This window comes from Typopeltis vanoorti, chromosome 13, assembly GCF_054136105.1.
Source record: "Typopeltis vanoorti isolate ZY-2024b chromosome 13, IOZ_Tvanoo_1.0, whole genome shotgun sequence".
Lineage (NCBI taxonomy): Eukaryota > Metazoa > Arthropoda > Arachnida > Uropygi > Thelyphonidae > Typopeltis > Typopeltis vanoorti.
This window is the reverse complement of record NC_143561.1, coordinates 22,867,666-22,890,095: the sequence shown is the minus strand read 5'-3', so window position 1 is coordinate 22,890,095 and position 22,430 is coordinate 22,867,666. Positions and strand designations below refer to the sequence as shown.

General features: G+C 34.4%; 1 protein-coding gene across 2 annotated transcripts in view; it reads left to right on the top strand.

Moving 5' to 3' along the window:
* Positions 1-22,430, top strand: part of l(2)05287 (WD repeat-containing protein l(2)05287) — a 211,380-nt gene that overhangs the window by 91,086 nt on the left and 97,864 nt on the right. For both annotated transcript variants that reach the window (XM_090402934.1, XM_090402935.1), the window contains exons 10-11: positions 12,970-13,169; positions 20,394-20,578. In XM_090402934.1, the coding sequence (XP_090259060.1) occupies positions 12,970-13,169; positions 20,394-20,578 (385 nt within the window). The remainder of the gene's footprint in view (positions 1-12,969; positions 13,170-20,393; positions 20,579-22,430) is intronic.

Here is a 22,430-nt window from a genome sequence, read left to right as displayed (position 1 = left end):
TGCCTGATTTTTTTAAGTGGTGGATGCAGAGGTTTCAGTGATTAGAGATTTTGACTGGAAGATAACTTATGTTTTGTGGGGGGAGCAATCTTGCTATTTTATCTGATCGATTGGATATATGGGAAAATCACTTCTCCTTTTTATTCTTGGTTCTGTTCTGATTATTTTGGAAGCCAAAATCTTACTAATGTTCTATTGTATCCATACTGTAGCTGTAGGATTCTTTTATCTGTATTGGTGGAAATTCTATAAGCTTTATCATGTGGGGGAGAGTACTTAAGGGTCAGAGCTGTATAACTGAGAAGAGCCTTTAAAGGGATGTGGAGAACCGACCAGGGCTTTTCTGACCTAATGTCCAATCCTCACCTTCTCATAGCACATCCTGTTAGGTATCTACCTGGATACTGAACGAACAAGGATGGGCTAGCAATTCGGGATTTAGCCAACCAAATTGTATTCTTATTGGATTAAACCACAAAAAAAAATGATGGTACAACATGACAGAATTGCATGTCTGCTGGGGTGTCACCTGGTTAAACAAGGCCCCCCATTGTTTTCACCAGGGAACGAGGGCGAACAGCGAAAAGTCATCTCCTGGAACAAATCCTGAAATACAACTCAACATGAATAGAGTTCAAGATCAATACTATCAACATAAGAAGCCTGAATGGTAAAGAAATAGAACTAGCAGAAGAATTGGATAAGTACGAGATCGACATAATAGCAGTGACTGAAACAAAAAAGACAAAAACTGGTGAGATCTTTCTAAGCAATAAATATAAAATGTTATATTAAGGAAATGAAAATCAAGGAAAAGGAGTAGTCTAGTATTCAACACTAAATATGAGGATAATCTTCTTGAATGGCAGGAGATACCAAGTAGAGTGATGTGGGCAAATATCAGAATGGGGAACTGAACAATAAGACTTATATTTGCCTATGCTCTCACAGAAAGTTCTACTAAGGCAGAAGTTGAGGAATTTTTTGAAGCTTTAGAGAAAGCAACTGACACAATGAAAAAAGGAAAAGTTGGAAAGTTCCTGACAAATAAGTCAGTTTGTGCTCTTAGAGAATACAGAGACAAATGTAAGAAAGCTAAACACTATGTCAAACAAGCTAAACAAAAGTCATGGGAAGACTTTGGTAAGAACATAGAAAATAAATATCAAGAAGGTGGCAAGATATTCTGCAGGTTGTTGAAGAAGCTCAGAAATGGAGGAAAGAGTGCTGTAAAAGGAATTAGAAATGATAAAGGTGACATGAAAACTGGAGAAAAAGATATCATTGAAGTATGTAATAATTACTTTGAAAAATTGTTAAATGCAATAATCAGTGACAGCACAGTGGTAAAAAAAAAACACTTGACAGGCATGCAGTCAGGAATATGTATCCATACTTGAAGTAGAAAAAGTCAGAAATGTGGAAATGTAGCTCAAGTATGCAAGTATAAAAGTCTTACAGTGGCTGCATAGTTCAGAAGACCTGGACAGAGGGACGAATTCCAGATGATTAGAGTAGAGATCTCATAGAACCCATATATAAAAAGAGAAATAAAACTGAATGTGAGAATTACAGAAGTATTTTTCTATTGAGTATTTCCTGGTAAGATTTATGCCGGTGTACTTGAGAAACAGTGTGAAGGATTGTGGAAGAGAATCTTGGTTAAAAACAAGCTGGATCAGGCAAAATAGAGGATACCAGATTTAACATTAAACCATCTTCTCATACTTCAATTCTAACTGCTGACTTACAAATAGTTGAGAAACCATGGGAATATAACAAAGATCTGTATTTAAGTTTTGTTGATCTGGAAAAGGTGTAAGACAAGGTGCCAAGAGAAAAGCTATTCAAAATGCTACAGTTATATGGTATCAATAGCGCATTATATCAAGCAATACTTAGTCTTTATTTGAGTTGTAAGTCAGCACTGAGAATTGAAGGAAGTACAGAAAGATGGTTTAATGTTGAATCTGGTATTAGACAAGGATGTACATTATCCCCTCTGTTCTTCATTCTCTATATGGATCACATTATGAAGGAAAGTGGTATTAAACCTGATATCAAAATTGGAGATGTTAATCACAGCTCTTTACTTTATGCATATGATGATGTACTTCTAAATGAGTCCAGTACAAGTCTACAAGATTCCCTGACTAAATTGAATAACTGTTGTAATAGATTTGGTATGAAGGTCAACAATAACAAGACAAAGACGATGAAAATAGGCAGAAGCACTGAAAATATCAACTGCATTTTGAAAGAGATTCTACAGATTGCAGAGCCTACAGAACAAGTAAAACATTTCAGCTACCTAAGCATGATTTTTAGTGAAGATGGTATATTAAATAAGGAAATAGACAAAGAATTAACAAATCTGGTATCGTAGGAAGTCAAGTGAATAAATTTTTATGGAATAAAAAGAAATTAGTCAAAACACTAAATTAACTGTATACAAGACAGTATTCAAACCAATTTTAAATTATGGATCTGAGAGATGGGTTAGAAGTAAAACACTTGATCAAAGACTAGAGACTGCAGATATGAGAGTCCTGAGAAAGATTACAGATGGCATCAATGGCAATATCGTATTAAAAACGAGGATATTAAGAAAGAACTTGACATTGTCAGCATCCAGGAATGTGTTAGCAGAGCTAATCTTAGGTGATATGTCACTTAAACAGAATGGGAGAGGAAAACAAAACAAGTGTTCTCTGTCAGATTGTCAGGAAAAAGACCAACATATAGGTGGACTGATACAGTAAAAAGTGCCTTAGAATATAGAAATATAAGAACTGACATTGTTGGAGTCTTGACAGGTTTTCTTCTTCTTTGGTGCATCAATCCGAAGATTGGTAAATATAGCAGCACATCACAACATCCTGTCTTGTAACTTCCTTTTTATCTCTTCATAACTCTTAGCACCAGTTAGCATCATTATGTTATTTATATATGAAATTCATGGTCTGTCTTGTGGTCTTTTTCCTTCTACAGTCCATCTCCATTATTTCTGTAATCAGTCCCCCATGCCTCAGATGGTGTCCAATTAGGCTTTTTCTTCTCTTATTGATGTGTTTCATTAACGACTGCTCTGCATGAACTATATTCAGAACTTCTTCATTACTTTTCTTTTCTGTCCAACTAATTTTCATCATCTTTCTCCAGCACCAAAGTTCAAATGCCTCCAACTTTTTCATGTCTTGTTTTGTTAGAGTCCAGGCTTCACAACCATATAATGCAATGCTCCATATGTATGTTTTCACTAACCTTTTTTTTGAGTTGGATGCTGAGTCCTTTACTGGTAAAAATGTTTCTTCTGTTATAGAATGGTTTTTTTGGCTAGGATTATTCATGCTTTAATATCTGATTGGTTTCTTCCATCTTCTGTGATAAGACTTCGAAGATATTTAAAAGAGGATACCTGTTGTAGTATGTTATTATTTATTTCCAGGTTTATTTTCATTGGATTTGCTTTATTTGTAATTAATAATTTTGTTTTTTTATAATTAATTTTTAGGCTGTGCTGTGTGAAGATTTCTTCCATCTTTGTTAGGATGGCTTTCAGTTTGTTTTCATTATCTGCTATATCTGCAAACCGTAGCCAGTTAATATCAATTCCATTTATCTTAATTCCTGTTTCTATTAGTTTTTTCAGTTTATTTATTGCTTCAATGTACAGATTAAACAGTATGGGTGAAAGAGAGCACCCCTGTCTTACACCTCTACGTATTTTTGCTATTGCGGTTTTTGTTGTATTGCTGGCTGCTTCTATTAGGGCTTCTTGATGCTTGTAAAGATTATGAACCTTCTATCTCTCCAATCTACCTTTATTGCTTTTAGGAGGTGAAACATTTGATTGGTCAATACTATGGAAGGCTTTCTCCAAGTCAAGAAAGACTATCAGAGTATTTTGATTACTCTCCAATCTACTTTCAATAAATGTTCTTAGAGCTAGGATTACTTCTCTTGTACCCTGCTGTTTCCTGAATCCAAACTGGTCATTGCCAACATATTCTTCAACCTTTTTTGTTAGTCTTTTTTGTATAATTTTGAGTAATATTTTCGAAGCATGTGATATTAAGCTTATTGCTCGATGATTTTCACACTTGTTTGCATTATTTACTTTAGGAATGGATATGATAGAGCATTGTGTAAAATCTTTGGGGACGATCCCCGTTTCATAAATATCCTTTATGATCTTGAACTTGACAGGTAACAGATTGATTTGGAGGAAAATTGTAGATAGGAAGTTAGTAATGACATAAAATTTTCATGTAGTACTACATCATCAAATTCCTGATATGTACCCTTGAGGGTACATATCAGGAATTTGATGATGATGAAGTTGTTCCTTGTTGGGGATCTAAATAGCAGAGTAGGAAATGATTGTCAGACATACAAAAATATTTTGGGAAAATTTGGAGAAAAGAGCAATGCTAATAATAATGGCGAATACCTGTTTGATTTCTGCTCAGGACATTTACTTGTTATTACTAACACCATTTTCCAACACAAAAATGTGCACAACTTCACATGGAGAGAGGAGGCAAGGAATAAGAAAAGTCTCATTGACTATGTTATTGTTGATAGTGATATTTTCCCCCTGGTGCAGGACACCAGAGTGTACAGAGGATTTGAAATAGGAAGTGGTCACCATTTAGTCTCGAGCAGAATGAAATTGAATTTCATATTGAAAAGAAAAACATGTAAGAAAGTTTTAAAGTAAATAAAAGTTGAGCAGTACTCAGATGTGAACTATAGACTAAAATACACAAACATTATTGAATTAAAAATGAAAGAGTTTTTGAACAGAAACCGAACCTTGGAGATTTAGTGCAAAATCTTGAAGAATACATTGATTCAGCCAGAGAAGCATATAGTGAGGTTGTCTGCAAGGATAGAAAAATCGGAACTCCATGGTGGACATCTGAATTTAAAGAGGCAGTATAGGAAAAGAAGAAAGCATATCAAAAGTTCCTGGCAAATAAGTCAGCTTGTGCTGACTTATTTGTACTCTTAGAGAATACAGATGCTTTAAAACTGTGTAAAACTAGCTAAACAAAAGTCATGGGATAGAAAATAAATATCAAGAGGGTGCCAAGATATTCTGGAGGTTGTTGAGAAAAGTTCAGAAATGGAGGAAAGTGTCCTGTAAAAGGAATTGGAGATGATAAAGGTGACATGAAAACTGGAGAAAAAGATATCTTTGATGTATGAAGTAATTAGTTTGAAATATTGCTAAATGAAACAAGCAGTGACGACAGCACGGTGGTAAAAAAACACTCAACACGCATGCAATCAGGAATACACATTCATACTTGAAGTAGAAAAAGACATCAAAATCCTGAAATGTGGAAAGGCAGCTGGAGTAGATGATATTCACTAGAAATTATCAAGTATTGGAGGTATAAAAGTAGTGCAGTGGTTTCACTGCTTAGTTCAGAAAGCCTGGACCGAGGGACAAATTCCAAATGATTCGAGTAGAGCTCTCATAGTACCCATATATGCAATGGGAAATAAAACTGAATGGAGAATAATAGAAGTGTTTCCCTGTGAGTGTTCCTGGTAAGATTTTTGCAAGTATACTTGAGAAACAATTGAGAAATATTGTGCAAGGGAAGCTTGGGATAAAAAAGATGAATTCAGGCCAAATAGAGGCTGTCATGATCAGATTTTCACTTTATGACAAACATAATAGCTGAGAAATCATGGTAATATAACAAAGATCAGTATTTAAATTTTGTAGATCTGGAGAGGCATATGACAAAGTGGCGAGAGAAAAGCTATTCAACAGACTACAGTTGTATGGTGTCAGTAGGGAATTACATCAAGTAATGCTTAGTCTTTATTTGAGTTGTAATTCAGCAGTTAGAATTTAAGGAAGTACAGGAAGAGTTTAATGTTAAATTTGGTGTTAGACAAGGATGTACATTATCTCCTCTGTTATTCATTATCAATATGGATCCCATTATGAAGGAGAGTGCTATTAAACCTGATATCAAAATTGGACATGTTAATCTCCTCACTTTACTTTATGGAGATGATGTTATACTTCTAAATAAATCTGGTACAAGTCTGCAAGATTCCCTGACTAAATTGAATAACTGTTGTAATAGATATGGTATGAAGGTCAGCAATAACAAGACAAAGAGAATGAAAATAGGCAGAAACATTGAAAATATCAACTGCATTCTGAAAGAAAAAAATGATGGAGATCTTGAACAGCCTTTCAGAAAATGATCTGCATAATTGCTTTGAATGTTGGCAGCATCATAATGAAGCTGTGTGTCAACTCAGAAGGAACTATTTTGTAGGAGATTGTAGTTGATTTTCTCAATTTTTTTAAATGAAAAGAGATACAGGCACTGACTCATTTTTTCTCTGTCAGATCTCGTAAACAACAGAATTAATAAAGCTGGTATGGTAGGGAGTCAGCTGAATAAATTTTTATGGAATATGAGAGAAAGTAGTTAAAACACTAAATTAGCTGTATTCAAAACAGTGTTCAATCCAATTTTAGATCTGAGAGCTGGGCTAGAAATAAAACACTTGACCAATAACTAGAGACCACAGATAGGAGACTCTTGAGAAAGATTAGGGACATATGGCATCAATGACAATATGATATTAAAAACGAGGATATAAGAAAAGAACTTGACATTGTTAGCATCCAGGAATGTGTTAGTAGAGGTAATCTCAGGTGGTATGGTCACTTAAACAGAATGGAAGAGGAAAGGTTAGCAAAACCAGTGTTCTCTGTCAGGTTGGCAGATAAATGATCCAGAGGAAGACCAAGATATAGGTGGATTGATACAGTAAAAAGTGCCTTAGAAGACAGAATATAAGATCTGATAATGTTGGAGTCTTTACAGGCAAGAGATTAATTTGGAGGAAAATTGTAGATAGGAAGTTAGTGATGATGTAAGTTTTTCATGTAGTACTATCATATTCTGCACACCCCTTGTGATGTCAGGAATTTGATGATATATTGTGCTTCACTCCTTCTCATTCTACCGTGTTTACATTGCAATCAGAAATGTATTGCCATCTGTGCTTGCTGTTAACTGTATAAACTACTTTAGAAGTTGACCTTTACAATGATCATTGATACATGACAATAGTTTTAACCAAAATGACTAATAAGTGTTTCATATAAGTTATTCTATTTCTAGTTCTCATTATGTTAATGATTTATATTCTGTCAAAGGAAAGTAAATATTAATATTGAAACTAGAATTCACAAATGCAACATTAGGTTTTTATGCATCAGAGATTTTATTCAGTACTGGAAGTGAACCCTGTATGCAGTTTGAAAACACTAGCATTGCAAATTTTTTCAATGGAAAAATCCATCTAAAAAATTAGAGAAAATAAAATCTTTCTGCTAGTGTAATATATTCTATATTAGTTATGAAAAATAAACATTATCAATACTATGAAGATTTGCAAGGAAGATGTCTGGAAATTTTTATTAGTTTTTTTTTTTATAGTGAGAGTTGACAGCAGTTTTTTTGTATTGGTATTTTAGTTTATTTCTTTACTTGAATGAATTATATTGAGTGTTTTATACATATTTGTGAAATATGCTTTCCTTATGAGTGGTTATAAATAGGCATCACCAAATATGGTAAAAATTACATATATTAATGATTTCCACATTCCCTGAGTATAAATGTGAAGCATCTGTGGGAATACTTTAGCTTGATTTTCATCATCTTATGCACAGAGCTCCAGATATAAAGCTTAAATCTACTGACCACAAAACAATTTTACTTATTCAAGTTACCGATCCACTTTATATAAATATTATAGGTGAATTTAAAAGCACCAAACCAAATGTTATGTTGAGAAAACAAAGTAATACATTCTTTAATTCTCATTGTACATTACATGTAATTATACAGAAATGCTTTCCTTTAATGTGGGTTTAAAATGAACACCAGAACTCAGTTTTGTTTTCTTTCATTTATTGTTCATAATGAAGGCGAATAGGAAGGACAAATACCGAAATTCACGAAGGCAAGAAAGTAGGTAGCACTCGATGTGGAACTACTCAATTATCATGATGCATTTAATTACATGATCCAGTCTTTGAGTTGTCTTTGTAAGACAATTTTTTTAAATAACAGTATTGAAAAGCATTTTTTGGTATATAAAATATCGAGCATTTAATCACACTAAGCTAATTTATGTTGTGACCTGTGAAAATAATCTCAAGACAATACTATATTACAGTTGCACACTTATTTGAGGAATAAAGATATTGGAAGACTAAGATGTATAGATGTGCTACAATATTTAATTAGATTATGCCAATTTTAATTTGTTTAAAATTACTGGTTTATTTTGTTAATGAATTATGTTGTGAGAAAAGTATACTTTTTTGAAAAATAATGTCTCTTACATATATCATGCATACCGTAACATATGTGTAGGGTTAATATTGAACTAAATTAATGCATTAATCTGATTAAAAATTGATTGGAAATGATGACTAATTTGATCGAAACGTATTTATGATGTGAAAAACTTGCACATTTTCTTGCACACTTCAAGTGTGCGAGATTTATTTTCAAGTAAAGTGCCATAACTATAACATGTAATGGTGGCTCATTTTTCTCTCTTCACGACTGAAATGAAAACCAGAAGTGCAACTTAGTGGAGCATGCATAGATTGAAAAGAACACTATAATACTGCTGTAAGAGCAGTATTTTAGTGTTCAAAAACTAGAAGCGTGACGTGCGGCAGTGCATGTATGGTGTGATAAAAACACTATAATATTTTGTAATTCAGCAGAAGGTGGAATGCATCATATTTTGTATAATCAACTCTGTTCTGTTAAATAATCAAATCAATTCTGTGTTTGTGTGTGTGTCTAGAATAATATGGCATTCATAGTCAAATGCTTTGGGAAGTTGGCCATTCAACTTAGCATTTTAGCATTCAACAACTTATGGATATGAGATCATCAAATTCCTGATATGTATCCTCAGGGGGTGGTGTACAGGATCATTATGAGATAGTACTACATGGATTTGAGATCTAGGTTAGAATTAAAACAATTGACCAAAAACTCTGTTCTGTCAAATAATCAAATCATTCTGTGTATGTGTGTCCATCCATCCATCTTCAAGGCTCACCTTTCCTAATTGGGTTGTGGGGGCAGCAGCTGCAAGAGGGACTTCCAGTGGTCATGATCCTCCGCCACCAAGCTCAGGAGTTCTGGTAGAACTCTCAGACGTGTCCACACAAGGTTTTGGATATAATCTATCCAACGAGTCTTTGGTCTCCCACCTGACTTGGCAAAGAGGGCCTGCTGGGGGAGCCGCTCGTGGCATTCTGACCAGGTGCTCATACCATCGTAATTGTGATCTCTCAACATGGAGAACGGCGATTGAGTATTGAGAGTTTCCCGAATTGCAGAGCTGCTGTCCCTATCGAGTCTTGTCAGCCCTGTAAACCCCCCCCCCCCCCTCGAAGGAACTTCATTTCAGCCGCTTGGATTCGTGTCTGCATTCTTTCAGTCGTTACCTAGCTCTCATGGCCATAGGTGAGGGTGGGGACATAGACTGTATTGAAGACAGCCAGCTTTGCCTTCTGGCTTAACTCCCTCTTCAACACTACTGAACGGCCAAGCTCCCATAATATTGCACTTGCTGAGCCAATTCGACTTTCCATCACTCGTGAATATGGACCCAAGATATTTAAACTTCTCCACCTGCCTTCGTGGGACTCCACTCACATGTAGAGTGCACTGGGATGGTTGTCTTGAGACCACAAATGTTTCCATTTTGGCTACACTGATCTTGATTCCAGCTTCTGCACAAACAGCTACAAACCTGTCCAGGGTCTGCTGAAGGTCATCTGTGGCTAAGCAGAACTATATCATCTGCAAAAAGCAGACGTCCAATGCTACATCTTCCAATTTTGACACACTCACTGCCTCGGCTGTGCCTATCAATCCAGTCCATAAATATTATGAAAAGGAGAGTTGACAGAAGACACCAATGGCGGAGACTGTCGAGACTGTGAAAGGTTCAGACTTTGTGCTGTTTACCCTGACGCAAAACTCCGAGCATTCATACAGGGATTTGATGGTAGCTAATAGTTGGCCATCCAATCCATATTCCTGTACTACTTGCCAAAGCTTATCCCGAGGAACCCGGTCATATGCCTTCTCCAAGGCCACAAAACATGTGTAGACATTCTTGGCATATTCCCAAGATTTCTCAAAGACTTGCCTTAAAGTGAAGATTTGGTCAGTTGTACTTCTACCAGGACGAAAGCCACATTGTTCTTCTTGGAACTCTGACTCAACTATTCTCTTTTACCTTTCCAAGCACCTAGCATATACTTTCCCAGGCAGGCTGAGCAGAGAGAGATGCCACGATAGTTGCTGCAATCTCTCTGGTCTCCCTTCTTGAAGACTGGTATTATTATGCCTGTCTGCCACTGCTTTGGTGCTCGCCCAGATATCCAAGCAGCCTGGCACACTCGAGTCAGCCAGAGAACACAGTCTTGATTTAAGGCTTTTAGCATTTCGGGCCGAATTTCATCATCACCAGCAGCCCTGTCCGATTTTATTGCTAAATGGACCTCTTCTGCTGTGAGACTAGTCATTGCCCGATCTGCACTTCTTGGATGTCCACAGCTGCCAGACCACTGGGTTAAGAAGGCTCAAAGTATTCCCTCCATCTGTGGAGGATATCCTTCTTAGTTAAAAGTGTACCATCAGAGGCCTTGTTGCCCTTGCTGTGCACTATTTCCTCCCTTGAAGGTGGCGGATGGTCAGCCAGAATACCTTATTTGCATTTGCATAGGATGCTTCTAATCTTTCTTCAAAGGATTTCCAAGCCCTTTATACAATGTGATCACTTACTTGATCACTGCAGCAAGGAGGAAATTTCCCAAATTGAGTTGTTGCAAAGGTGGCATCCTATGATAGTGCCATGTTGAAAGTCACTGAACTCTTTAGTATGGCCTATTTTACTGTTATCGTTTATCTAGGAAGATTGTAATCTTTCTAGATAATCTTGCAATCTTCCTTTTATACCTATATGAACCATGGTTGTGATGTATATAGTGGATATTATTATTACGACACCTCCAGGGAATCCCAAGACTCATCGAGGAGGACATCTGCTTTACATCTCTCTGTCTCCACCAACTACAAAGAACGCTACCACTAACCACCACCACCACTAGTATTTTCACAGATGATCACATCTAATCTTTCATTTCATTACCACGAAAGGGTGCTTGGATCTTTTTGATGAGATAGTGAACTTGTGAAGACTGAACATTTAATGATATTTTTAACATTGGATTAATATTTAAATTATTTCTTAAAACAATTTTTTTACATTAAGTTTGTGAGAACTTTTTTTTTTTTTAATAAGAAAAAAAAATGACTAAATAATAGCATAATATTCAACCCTTCTTGATACTCAGGCAGATTAAATAAGTAAAACAACAAATTCGCTAATGCCTTTTTCACCTCCAAAGTAATTTGCATAAGTCCATCATCACCAAGTATAACAGCAGCCAGTCTGTCAGTTGTCAGTGGGAGAGTTCAGGACCAGGCAGTTTCAAGACTTTTGGGACTGCGAGAATATAGCAGACAAGCACTGCCATCTCATATTCCTAAACCCAAACTGGTATTATTATGTGAAATAATGAAAAGCAATTATTCTGATTTGTGGGATTAAACTCAAGTTCTCTGGATAAAATACATGCCTGTGCCTAATATAGACTAACATGGGAACAGCAGAAGAAAGACTAGAAAAGATTCATCTAGACTCTAGATCAGGGGTTCTCAACCTGGTTTGGTTGCAGGTGCATTCGAGATTGGGAAGAGAGTGGCAGGCACCAATATATATATATATATATATATTTTTTTTTTTTTTTTTTCCTATGAAAATTTATACTTATCATATCAAATAATAATTAACAAATTAACTATCAAAGTAGGATAAATATACATGTAACATTTATTATACAGCTAAATTAAACCATGACACAATAAGCAAAAACATTTATTTTTCTTTACTCTGGATAAAACGATAGTCTTCTTCCCAATCGTCAAATTTATAGGTTCGTTTTTTTTTTTTTAATTTGGATTACTCATTTTCGGGCAAAATTTTTAAACACAAGAAAACAGTTTATGGCCAAAGTGTGCCGACAACGCCAGTGAAGTGGTGACACATGAAGCGCATGGTTGCCAGTAGACTAAATACATAAAACATACCCACAAAATTGGCACTGGTAACATTCATACCCAAAGACAGAGGAATTACAAAATGTTTGTAATATAACATAAATGTTAACATTTTTTATGATCTCAATACATATTATTGCTAGGAGAAGACTTATATTTTCCAGTTTTAATTTTATTTTTTTGTTATTTAATAATTGCTATTGTTATTAACTGCTAAAATTTGAACCTATAGTTGTCCTTTTTTCTGGCAGTCAAGCATTATAGAAACAAGTGTTATAACAAAAGCAGTGTATCCTTTTTTCCTTTTGTATTAGAGGTGGAAATCAGTTTACTTGATACTAATAATTTCACTTATTCACTTTGAAATTCTTAATGAGCAAGTTTGTAATAAACTTTGAGAAGTTCAATATGAACAATCGGCATGTCTTATGCCTATGCATTATCTATTATCTTTAAGATTTTTACTTGTTTTTCTTCTTCCAAACACAAAACTTCACCCATCAGCAGTTTAGAAGTTTTATAAACATTTTAGTTTATAAAATGTTTATAAAATTATAAACAAAAAGTCATTTTAGTTTATAATAGGTAGATTATGGAACCAGAAATGCAGTGAAACTTTGAATCTGCGGTGATAGCTGTGGACTAACATAGAAAATTGAATAATCAGCTGTTATGCAATAGGCTGTAGTAATAACTTAATCTTATTTACATTGCGATTATAACATTTTTCAATTGTAATTTCTTATATTCTTAGCTATACATCTTGTTAGTGCCCAGAATGAAATAGTTCAGATTTTTCAAGGACTTACTCAAAGATATATATCGAAACCTGTACATGATAATCTTGTACCAACTGGTATGCTCTATGACCGAAGAACAAAAGCTCTAGTTATAAATGGCAAGCCAGGACATTTGCAGTTCTATTCCTTACATGAAGATAAACAGCTTTATAATGTAAGTCTATATTGGTACATATAAGAAAAATTAACTTATGAAAAACATTTATTGTCCAAACTTTTCATGTATATACCAAACTTTTTTACTTTTATATATGAAAATAGAACAATGAACACTTCCATTTTATTAAATAATTGCATATTGACTGTAGAGTTAGTGGGAGGAGAGAGAGACAAAGAAGCAAGAATTTTCCTGAATTACTTTATTATTAATGTTATGGGGGGGGGTTTAAGGGTCAAAACTATATAACTGAGGGGAGACCTCCACTATCCTTTAAAGGAATGCTGAGAAGCGACCATGGCTTCTGACCTAATGTCCAATCCTCACCTTCTCGTGGTGCAACCTGTTAGGTATCTACCTGAATACTGAATGAATGAGGATGGGCTGGCAATTTGGGATTTAGCCGACCATATTGTATTCTTATTGGCTTAAACCAAAATATCAAATGATGTACAACAACACAGAATTGCATGCCGGCTGGGGTGTCGCTGGTTAAACAAGGTCCCCATTGTGTTTGCCAGAGAATCAGGGTGAACACAACGTGGTGCTCTAAAAAGGAGTAGTCATATTATTCAACACCAAATACAAGGCTAATCTTGAATGGCAGGCAGTCTCCAGTAGAATGATGTGAGCAAATATGAGAATGGGGAACTGGACAATGAGTGCCTATGGTCCCACAGAAGGTTCTACTAAGATAAAAGTGGAGGAATTTTTTGAGGCTTTGAAGAAGGCAACTGACACAGTGACAAAGGAAAAGTCGGTCCTTATTGGGGATCTAAATAGCAGAGTGGGAAATAATTGTCAGACATATAAAAATATTCTCAGAAAATTTGAAGGAAAGAGCAAAATCTAATAATAATGGCAAATACCTGTTTGATTTCTGCTCAGGACATGGACTGGTTATTACTAACACCATGTTCCAACATCAAAATGTGCACAAATTCACATGGAGAGAAGAGGCATGGAATAAGAAAAGTCTCATTGACTAAGTTATTGTTGATAGTGATGTTTTCTCCCTGGTGCAGGACACTAGAGTGTACAGAAGATTTGAAATTGGAAGTCATCACCATTTAGTCTTGAGCAGGATAAAATTGAATTTCATATTGAAAAGAAAAACATGTAAGAAAGTTTTAAACCAAATAAAAGTTAAGCAATTCTCAGATGTGAACTATAGACTAAAATACACAAATATTATTGAAGAAAAACTGAAAGAGTTTGAGAACAGGAACCAAACCTTGGAGATTCAGTGGCAAGCCGTGAAGAAAACTGATTGATTCAGCCAGAGAGACATGTAGTGAGGTTGTCTGCAAGGATAAAAAAATCAGAACTCCATGGTGGACACAGGAAGTTAAAGAGGCTATGAAGGAAAAGAAGAGAGCATATCAAAAGCTCTGGGTAAATAAGTCAGCTTGTGCTCTTAGAGAATACAGAGACAAATGTAAGAAAGCGAAACAAAAGTCATGGGAGAACTTTGGCAAGAACATAGAAAATAAATATCAAGAAGGTGGCAAGTAATTCTGGAGGTTGTTGAAGAAACTCAGAAATGGAGGAAAGAGTGTTTCAAAAGGAATTAAAGAGGATAAAGGTGACATGAAAACAGGAAAAAAAGATATCCTCGAAGTATGGAGTAATTACTACAAAAATTGCTAAATGAAACAAACAGTGATGACAGCACAGTGGTAAAAAACACTGACCAAGAATGCATTCAGGAATACATATCCATACTTGAAGTTGAAAAAACCATCAAAAGCCTGAAATGTGGAAAGACAGCAGGAGTAGATGGTATTCAACCAGAAGTGCTCAAGTATGGAGGTATAGAAGTCTTACAGCAGCTGCACTGCACAGTTCAGAATGCCCGGACAGAGGTAAGAATTACAGATGATTGGAGTAGAGATCTCATAGCACCCATATATAAAAAGGGAAATAACATTGAATGTGAGAATTACAGAGGTATTTCCCTACTGAGTGTTCCTGGTAAGATATATGCAAGTATACTTCAGAAACAGTGAGAAGGATTGTTGAAGAGAAGCTTGGTGAAGAACAAGCTGGATTCAGGCCAAATAGAGGCTGTCAGGATCAGATATTCACTTTATGACAAATAGTTGAGAAATCATGGGACTATAACAAAGATCGGTATTTAAGTTTTGTAGATCTGGAAAAGGCCATTAAGGTGCCAAGAGAGAAGCTATTCAATACACTGCAGTTATATGGTGTCAATGGGGCATTATATCAAGCAATACCTAGTCTTTATTTGAGTTGTAAGTTAGCAGTTAGAATTGAAGGAAGTACAGGAAGGTGGTTTAATGTTAAATCTGGTGTCAGATAAGGATGTACATTATCCACTCTGTTATTCATTATCTATATGGATCACATTATGAAGGAAAGTGGTATTAAACCTGATATCAAAATTAGATATCAGGTTTAATACCACTTTCCTGATATCAAAATTAGAGATGTTAATGTCAGCTCTTTGCTGTAGGTGAATGATGTTATATTTCTAAATAAATCTGCTACAAGTCTGCAAGATTCCCTGACTAAATTCGATAACTGTTGTAATAGATATAGTATGAAGGTCAGCATTACAAAGACAATGAAAATAGGTAGAAACATTGAAAATATCAACTGCATTGTGAATGAAGAACCTATAGAACAAGTAAAACATTTCAGCAACTTCGGCACAATTTTTAGCAAAGACGGTAAATTAAATATGGAAATAGAGAACAGAATCAACAAAGCTGATATGGTAGGAAGTCAACTGAATAAATTTATATGGAATAAGAGAGAAATTAGCTGTATACAGTGTTCAAACTAATTTTAACTTATGGATCTGAGAGTTGGGTCAGAAGTAAAACACTTGACCAAAGACTAGAGACTGCAGATAGGAGAGTCCTGAGAAAGATTAGAGGCATAAACAGATGGCATCAATGGCAATATCATATTAAAAACGAGGATATTAGGAAAGAACTTGACATTGTCGGCATCCAGGAATGCATTAGCAGAGCTAATATCAGGTGGTATGGTCACTTAAACAGAATGGGTGAGGAAAGATTAGCAAAACAAGTGTTCTCTGTCAGGTTGGCAAGAAAACGACCCAGAGGAAGACCAAGATATAGGTGGATTGATACAGAAAATGTGCCATAGAAGACAGAAATATAAGATCTGATAATATTAGAATCTTGACAGGTAACAGACTGATTTGGAGGAAAATTGTAGATAGGAAGTTAGTAATGATGTAAATTTTTCATGTAGTATTATCATATCCTTTACACCCCTTGAGGGTATGTATCAGGAATTTTATGATGATGAGGATGATGATATAATATTATGCTATTATAAACTATCAAAAAAGCCCCAATGAAGTCTATAGCAGCATTGCATTCCAAATTCACCATTGCAGTTAAAGTTCAAAAATTCACTGCATCTAACTTTATTTAGCGAATTATATCATAAAATGTAGCTATTCATTCAGTGGATGCTGAAGTATTTGTTGAAACTTCAAACAGTACAACTTATATCAAAGAACATTTCCCAACCTTTCATGGATGGGAATCGCATCCCTGCCCCCAATCTAGTTTTAAAATTTCTGATTTCCATATTATGTTCATATAATTTCTGACAATCTAATTTGCAATTTAGGCATAATATGGAAATCAGAAATTTTAAACTAGATTTGGGGCTTCCCCTAGGTGGAGCTTATTATACCGTGATCTCACTTCATAATTTTGCCATGGCATCCTCACCCGAGCATTCAAAGAATTATCCGAAATGTTAAACCCTGATCAATGTAAGAAGAAACAAGGTATCCTACATCAGCTTTGGTTATCTTTCATTAAACACCTGGCACATGCTGATCTTGTGATGTTCATACATCACATTGCTAATCACCAGGGCTCGACAAATATGCTCACTCATTTGCCCGTGGCAAGCAGATATTGCCAGCTGGTGACTGGAATAGAATTTTTTTTTTTTTAATTAATGAAAAATAACTTTCTTTCTAAACAAAATCTTCTTTCAACTTTAAGAATACACAGAAGAATATGTATAATATATAGAACCATTCCAGTAACCAAAAGGAACATAATAAATTATATTTTTTAAAAAAATCAATGTTTTTGCTGTTATTCCTATCTTTATTGACCTCTCTTTCTTAGAATGGGTCTTACAATAAGGAAATGTTCTGCAAACAGTGCCATTAGTCACTTTATGGAACTCCTATTTAGTTACTGGAACATAACATTAAAGGGGGGTGGATCTTGGCAAATCTCTCTGTCTCTCTCTCTCTCTCTTTTTTTGTGTGTGTGTGTGTGGTGAGCATGATTTTACATAATTTGTTGAGCCTAGCTAATCATTATAATACTTAGTAAATTGTGCATGCATAAAATCGTTAGTCTGTTTTAAATATTCTATAAAACTAATACCATTAGTTTTAAAAGCATCAGCTGCATCCTAAATGGTGAATCTATAGAACAAGCATTTTCATGTAGGGTGCTCTTAACACCCTACACCAAATTGTTTGGACCCTATTTAGACACAATTTTTTCGTGAAGATGGCAAAATTAAATAGACAACAGAATAAGCAATTTTGTATTGCAGGGAGTCAACTGAATGAATTTGTATGGAATAAGAGAGAAATTAGTAAAAACATTAAACCAACTATATGCAAGATGGTTTTTAAAGCAATTTTAATTTATGGATCTGAGAGCTGGGTTCAAAAATGAACAGTGGATCAGACTTGGCTTCAGATATATGATTTTAGAAAACTAAGGGTGCAAGACCAGCACCATTAAAGACAGAATCATATTAAAAACAAAGTTATTAAAAAGGACCTCAAAATTGTTGGCTTTCAGGAATTTGCAACAGAACTACACTTTCCATAAAAAGGAACACAAATGACACATTAAATTTAACAATTTTGGTGAAGCAGGCCTCTCAGATCATGCTCTTAACACCTACACCAAATTGTTTGGAAAAGTACCTGTTCTTTACAAACTTGGTATGAACACAAATTTAAAGAACCCTATGAAATTTTGATTAACAATAATGGTGGCATAAAAATCCCAAGAATTTGGATGATATACATTCAGCCACTTAGTTCAAGTTATCCAGCAAACCCTGACTTTAGGACATTAAGCAATTATTTCAGCTTTTTTTGGCCACCATCCATACTGTTTTAATTTATATGTATACTTATATGAGTAATTATGTGTGAACATGTTGCTCTCTAGCTTAATTTATTTTTTGTAACCAAATAGATAATAATAACAGGACTCTAGTATTGATGTAGTAATTTTTTTTTTCACCAGAGGTCAGGCCAGTAGTTTTAATGGTTGACTAAATCAGTGTAACTTAGCATACCATCTAGATTGTAGTGCAGCTTGTTTCTTTGTATATACTCCTGATGATGACCTTAATATGAAGGTTGAAACGTCGAGTGGTTGTTTTGGTTTATATTAAACTGAAGTTTTACTATAACAGTAATTGTTTGTATAAGTTTTATAATGAATTATTTCAGTAAAACTTGGAAGTTACTTTTGATAAACAGTTTTTGCTCTACACGGAATTTTCATGTTTTTTTTTTTCTTTCTTCCCCATTTTTTAATCTTGTAAAAAATCTAATCCTTGATTAAAACTCTAGAATGAGATTAATTCATGATTAAAACACTGAAGGATGCAGTTCTTACATGGGCCATATTTTCACTTTTTATGGGAGTTGGGAGAAGCAAATCACTCCTATCTTTCTTATCTGCATCCATCATTTGTAGAGTTGCATCACTTTATTTATGATTGAAGTTTTCTTTGCCAGTGAAGTGATGCCATGCCAAAGCATATCAAATAAACACTGTTGTTTATTTGATATATGTAATATTTATATAGATACTGCTAACTTTAGTTCTCAAACTGATCTCTGTTTTCATGAAATGACCCTGTAATTCATTTTTTGGTAAACTATTCGTTAAGTGATTTTGTAGTTTTAATAAATTGTAATTTCTCGATGAATTCTAGGTTTTTGATGATTCTGTAACTTAAATTTGCAGTGAATTGACAGTGCTTTTTCAAGAAACTGCCTGTTGTTGAATTGCTGTTTCGATTAACTGTTCGATGAATTCTATATCCAATTGTGATTTTGGTAAATTGTCTTTCAATCAATTGTTTTAGTGAAATTTTTTGCATCAGCTCCACTCAGTTATGCCACTACTTTACTTTTCGCTGTTCACCTTGATTCCTTTATGAATACAAAGGGAGGTAGTGGGGGAAGTCTCTTTTTTTTTTTTTTAACTAGGAGAATCCAGCTGCCGTGATGACGTTTGTCCATGTCGTAACATGTTTGTGTTTTGGAAATTAGAAAGCTCTCTCATCTCTCCTTTAACTGTTACTCTTACATGATAATTCTGATATGGTTCTGCTATTGCTTTGATTATTTTCAAGGTGTGCCATAATAACTGAGAATTTTGAACATCCTTTGTCTGTGAAATGAATCTGAAGGCTTTTGAAAAATCTATGAAGTTTAAAGGAAGGATTTTATCTCTGCAACCTAAGGTTAGTGACAGCACTTATGTTTTTTCAAGAAACCTGCTTGATTTTTGAGTAGAAGAGGTGTTGCATATGGTTCAATTCAATTTAGAAGTCTTAAAGATTTTCAGTGTGATAGGAAGGTGCAATTCCTCTGTAATTTTCTATGGTTTTTTTTTGAGGTATTATTTTTTATGCCAGTACAGAATACTGTTAGCTTGGTCAAGTCCCAAACTGCCACTCTCATCCTCATTGGTTTGGTATCCATATAGATACCATTAACATTGAACATTTTGGGCTGACAATCTGCTCAGTTATCTGTATTCCTTAGACTCTGGGGGTCTTAGTTATTTCACTTTGATCCTTATGGATGTTGTTAATTTGAATAAATCATGGTAAAAAATATTCCAATCCTCAGGACAGTTCTGTTTTTCATTTTCTTATTGCTTGATTATATTGCAAAAGAGAACCTGAACTGAAGTAAGCATATTGAGGTATAATATGATAACATAAATGTTATCAGCTTTACACCAAATTTTAGCTTCGTGTTTGTAATATGAATAATATGAATTTCTCTGGGAAATTTCAATAATTTTCAATTATAACTAATCCATTGCTGTAATTTTGCTCCACTATAACTAATGAAATTGCATATGTGTCAGATTTTTTGGTTTACTATTGATTTTATATTCTATTTTAAATTATTTATAGTTGGATATTGTTGGTCAGAATTATTTAACCCAAGAGAGGAATCAAAATATCATTAACACAGAAGTTGAAAAAACTGACATAGATCATCAGGGTCTTTGGCTCGTTACTTTAGAACGTAGAGATGATGGCGAAACCACTCCAGAGATTCGCCTTAAATTTTGGAAATACGATCAGATTTCTCAAAGGTAAGTTATTGAGTTTGTGGAATGTGTAGATAAATTACATTTATAATTAATTTTCTTTTTATTATATATTTATACCTGTTCAATTTGTTTTACATTGCATTAAAAATTATGATACAATACAAGGTGCCCATTATATCATCCTATTATTTACTAGAAATGGAGTTAGTAGGCAAAGTATTTAGGTTTTTAATTCTGTACTGGATAATTTTGCTCCTGTGCAGAGTAAAAAAAATCTGAGATAAAAAATCTTCTCTTTATGATTATTTTTTAAATATAACATTGATAATTAAATATATTGCTTGTCAAAGGAGTGACAAAGTGGATGGCTTTATGATTTTTCACATTTTAAATACTAAACTTTTTTTGGCATATTATCTGCTTTCTATCCATATGGGTTTGAATCCCACCATAGGCATGAATGTTTGTGTGTGTGTGTCTTTAGATAGTATATGAAATTCATTGCTCAATACTTAAAACTGCCACCCTGTTTTTTGGAGGCCTGAAATAGTTTGAAAAGTTACATGGTTGGTCTCTAGAGTTTCCAGATTACCTAATCCTTGGGCCCACAATACTAATGTAATATAGATTCACATAAATAGATGCTTATTCATGCAGACACATTGTGTGTGTATATGTGTGTCAATACTGTTTGATATTAATGATTCTTTTTCTAAATATTCAGATTCCTTTTCTATTCATGCTACAACAAAACCAGGTTTATGGCTTCTAGCTGAATTATAGATTAAGTAAAAAGTTGTTAATAAAAGCATTTTGGTATTAATTAAATTCAGAGCAATTCTTTGAGCCGGTCTGTTCTTTCTGGAAGCTGTATCCAGAAATATTATGGGTAACAATCATGCTCATAGATCGCTCCTCCAACATCTCTATTAGCTGAAATTTTATCTCAGTGCCATTAGGGGAATCTTGATATTTCTCACAATAGCATAAAAACATATTGTAGTAGACCTTTGGCCACCATGGCTCATAAGATTTTCATGCCATGTGATCATGTAAGTCGGTATGTACAATAGACAGTTTAACCAGCAATAAATACACTCAAAAAAATTTAAGAATCTATTCGTAACTAGGCTAACTTATATCTTGCCGTTAGTCAAAATGAAAGAACAAAGTATAGCAGTTTAGAAAAAAAAAAGCTCGAGTTATTGTGATACTCCTTGTGTGAGAAAGCATTACTAGTTATTGGGAAACATTTTTATTAAGTATTATATATATTAGGTACAGTTTATATCTCATGTTATAGGAAACTTGAGGGATCACAGAAATAATTTGTTAAATCGAAATTCACAGGCTTCCTAACAAACACCTCACAGGCATAGCGTTGTGTTTATAAGGCTTTTGTTAGGACTTCTCAGTGGTTTGTTATTGCAAGTGAATTTATAATACTATTTGTTAAAGTGAGTTGACTGTAAATTAAAGCACCAGGAGTCTTATTGAATCGGTCCAGATGGTTATTCAATGCACTTCAAGAATGGATTCTATGAGGTATCATTTCATGGCTTTTTTTATTTTATTTTTTATTTGCATACCTGAGAAGTTGTGTGTCAGTAGGGTTTAAGAGAGAAGGAATTTGATCTTTTTCAAAGAGTTGGAGGTTGTAGTTTTGGAGAATTCTTAGATCAGATGTGGGTGGAATGAACGATGAATGGGAGTAGCAAGTTCGGTGGATAGATGGATGTTTTTTTATGGAGAACCCATTCACAAGAGGCTGGTCAACCTATAGTTCACTAGTACTATGAATAGGCTATAGGAACTTGTTCACATTTGACTTGAAAAGCTGTGGATCGTATTCCTTTGGAAACACACTTGGTGAGATTATTCCAGAGGACAGCAG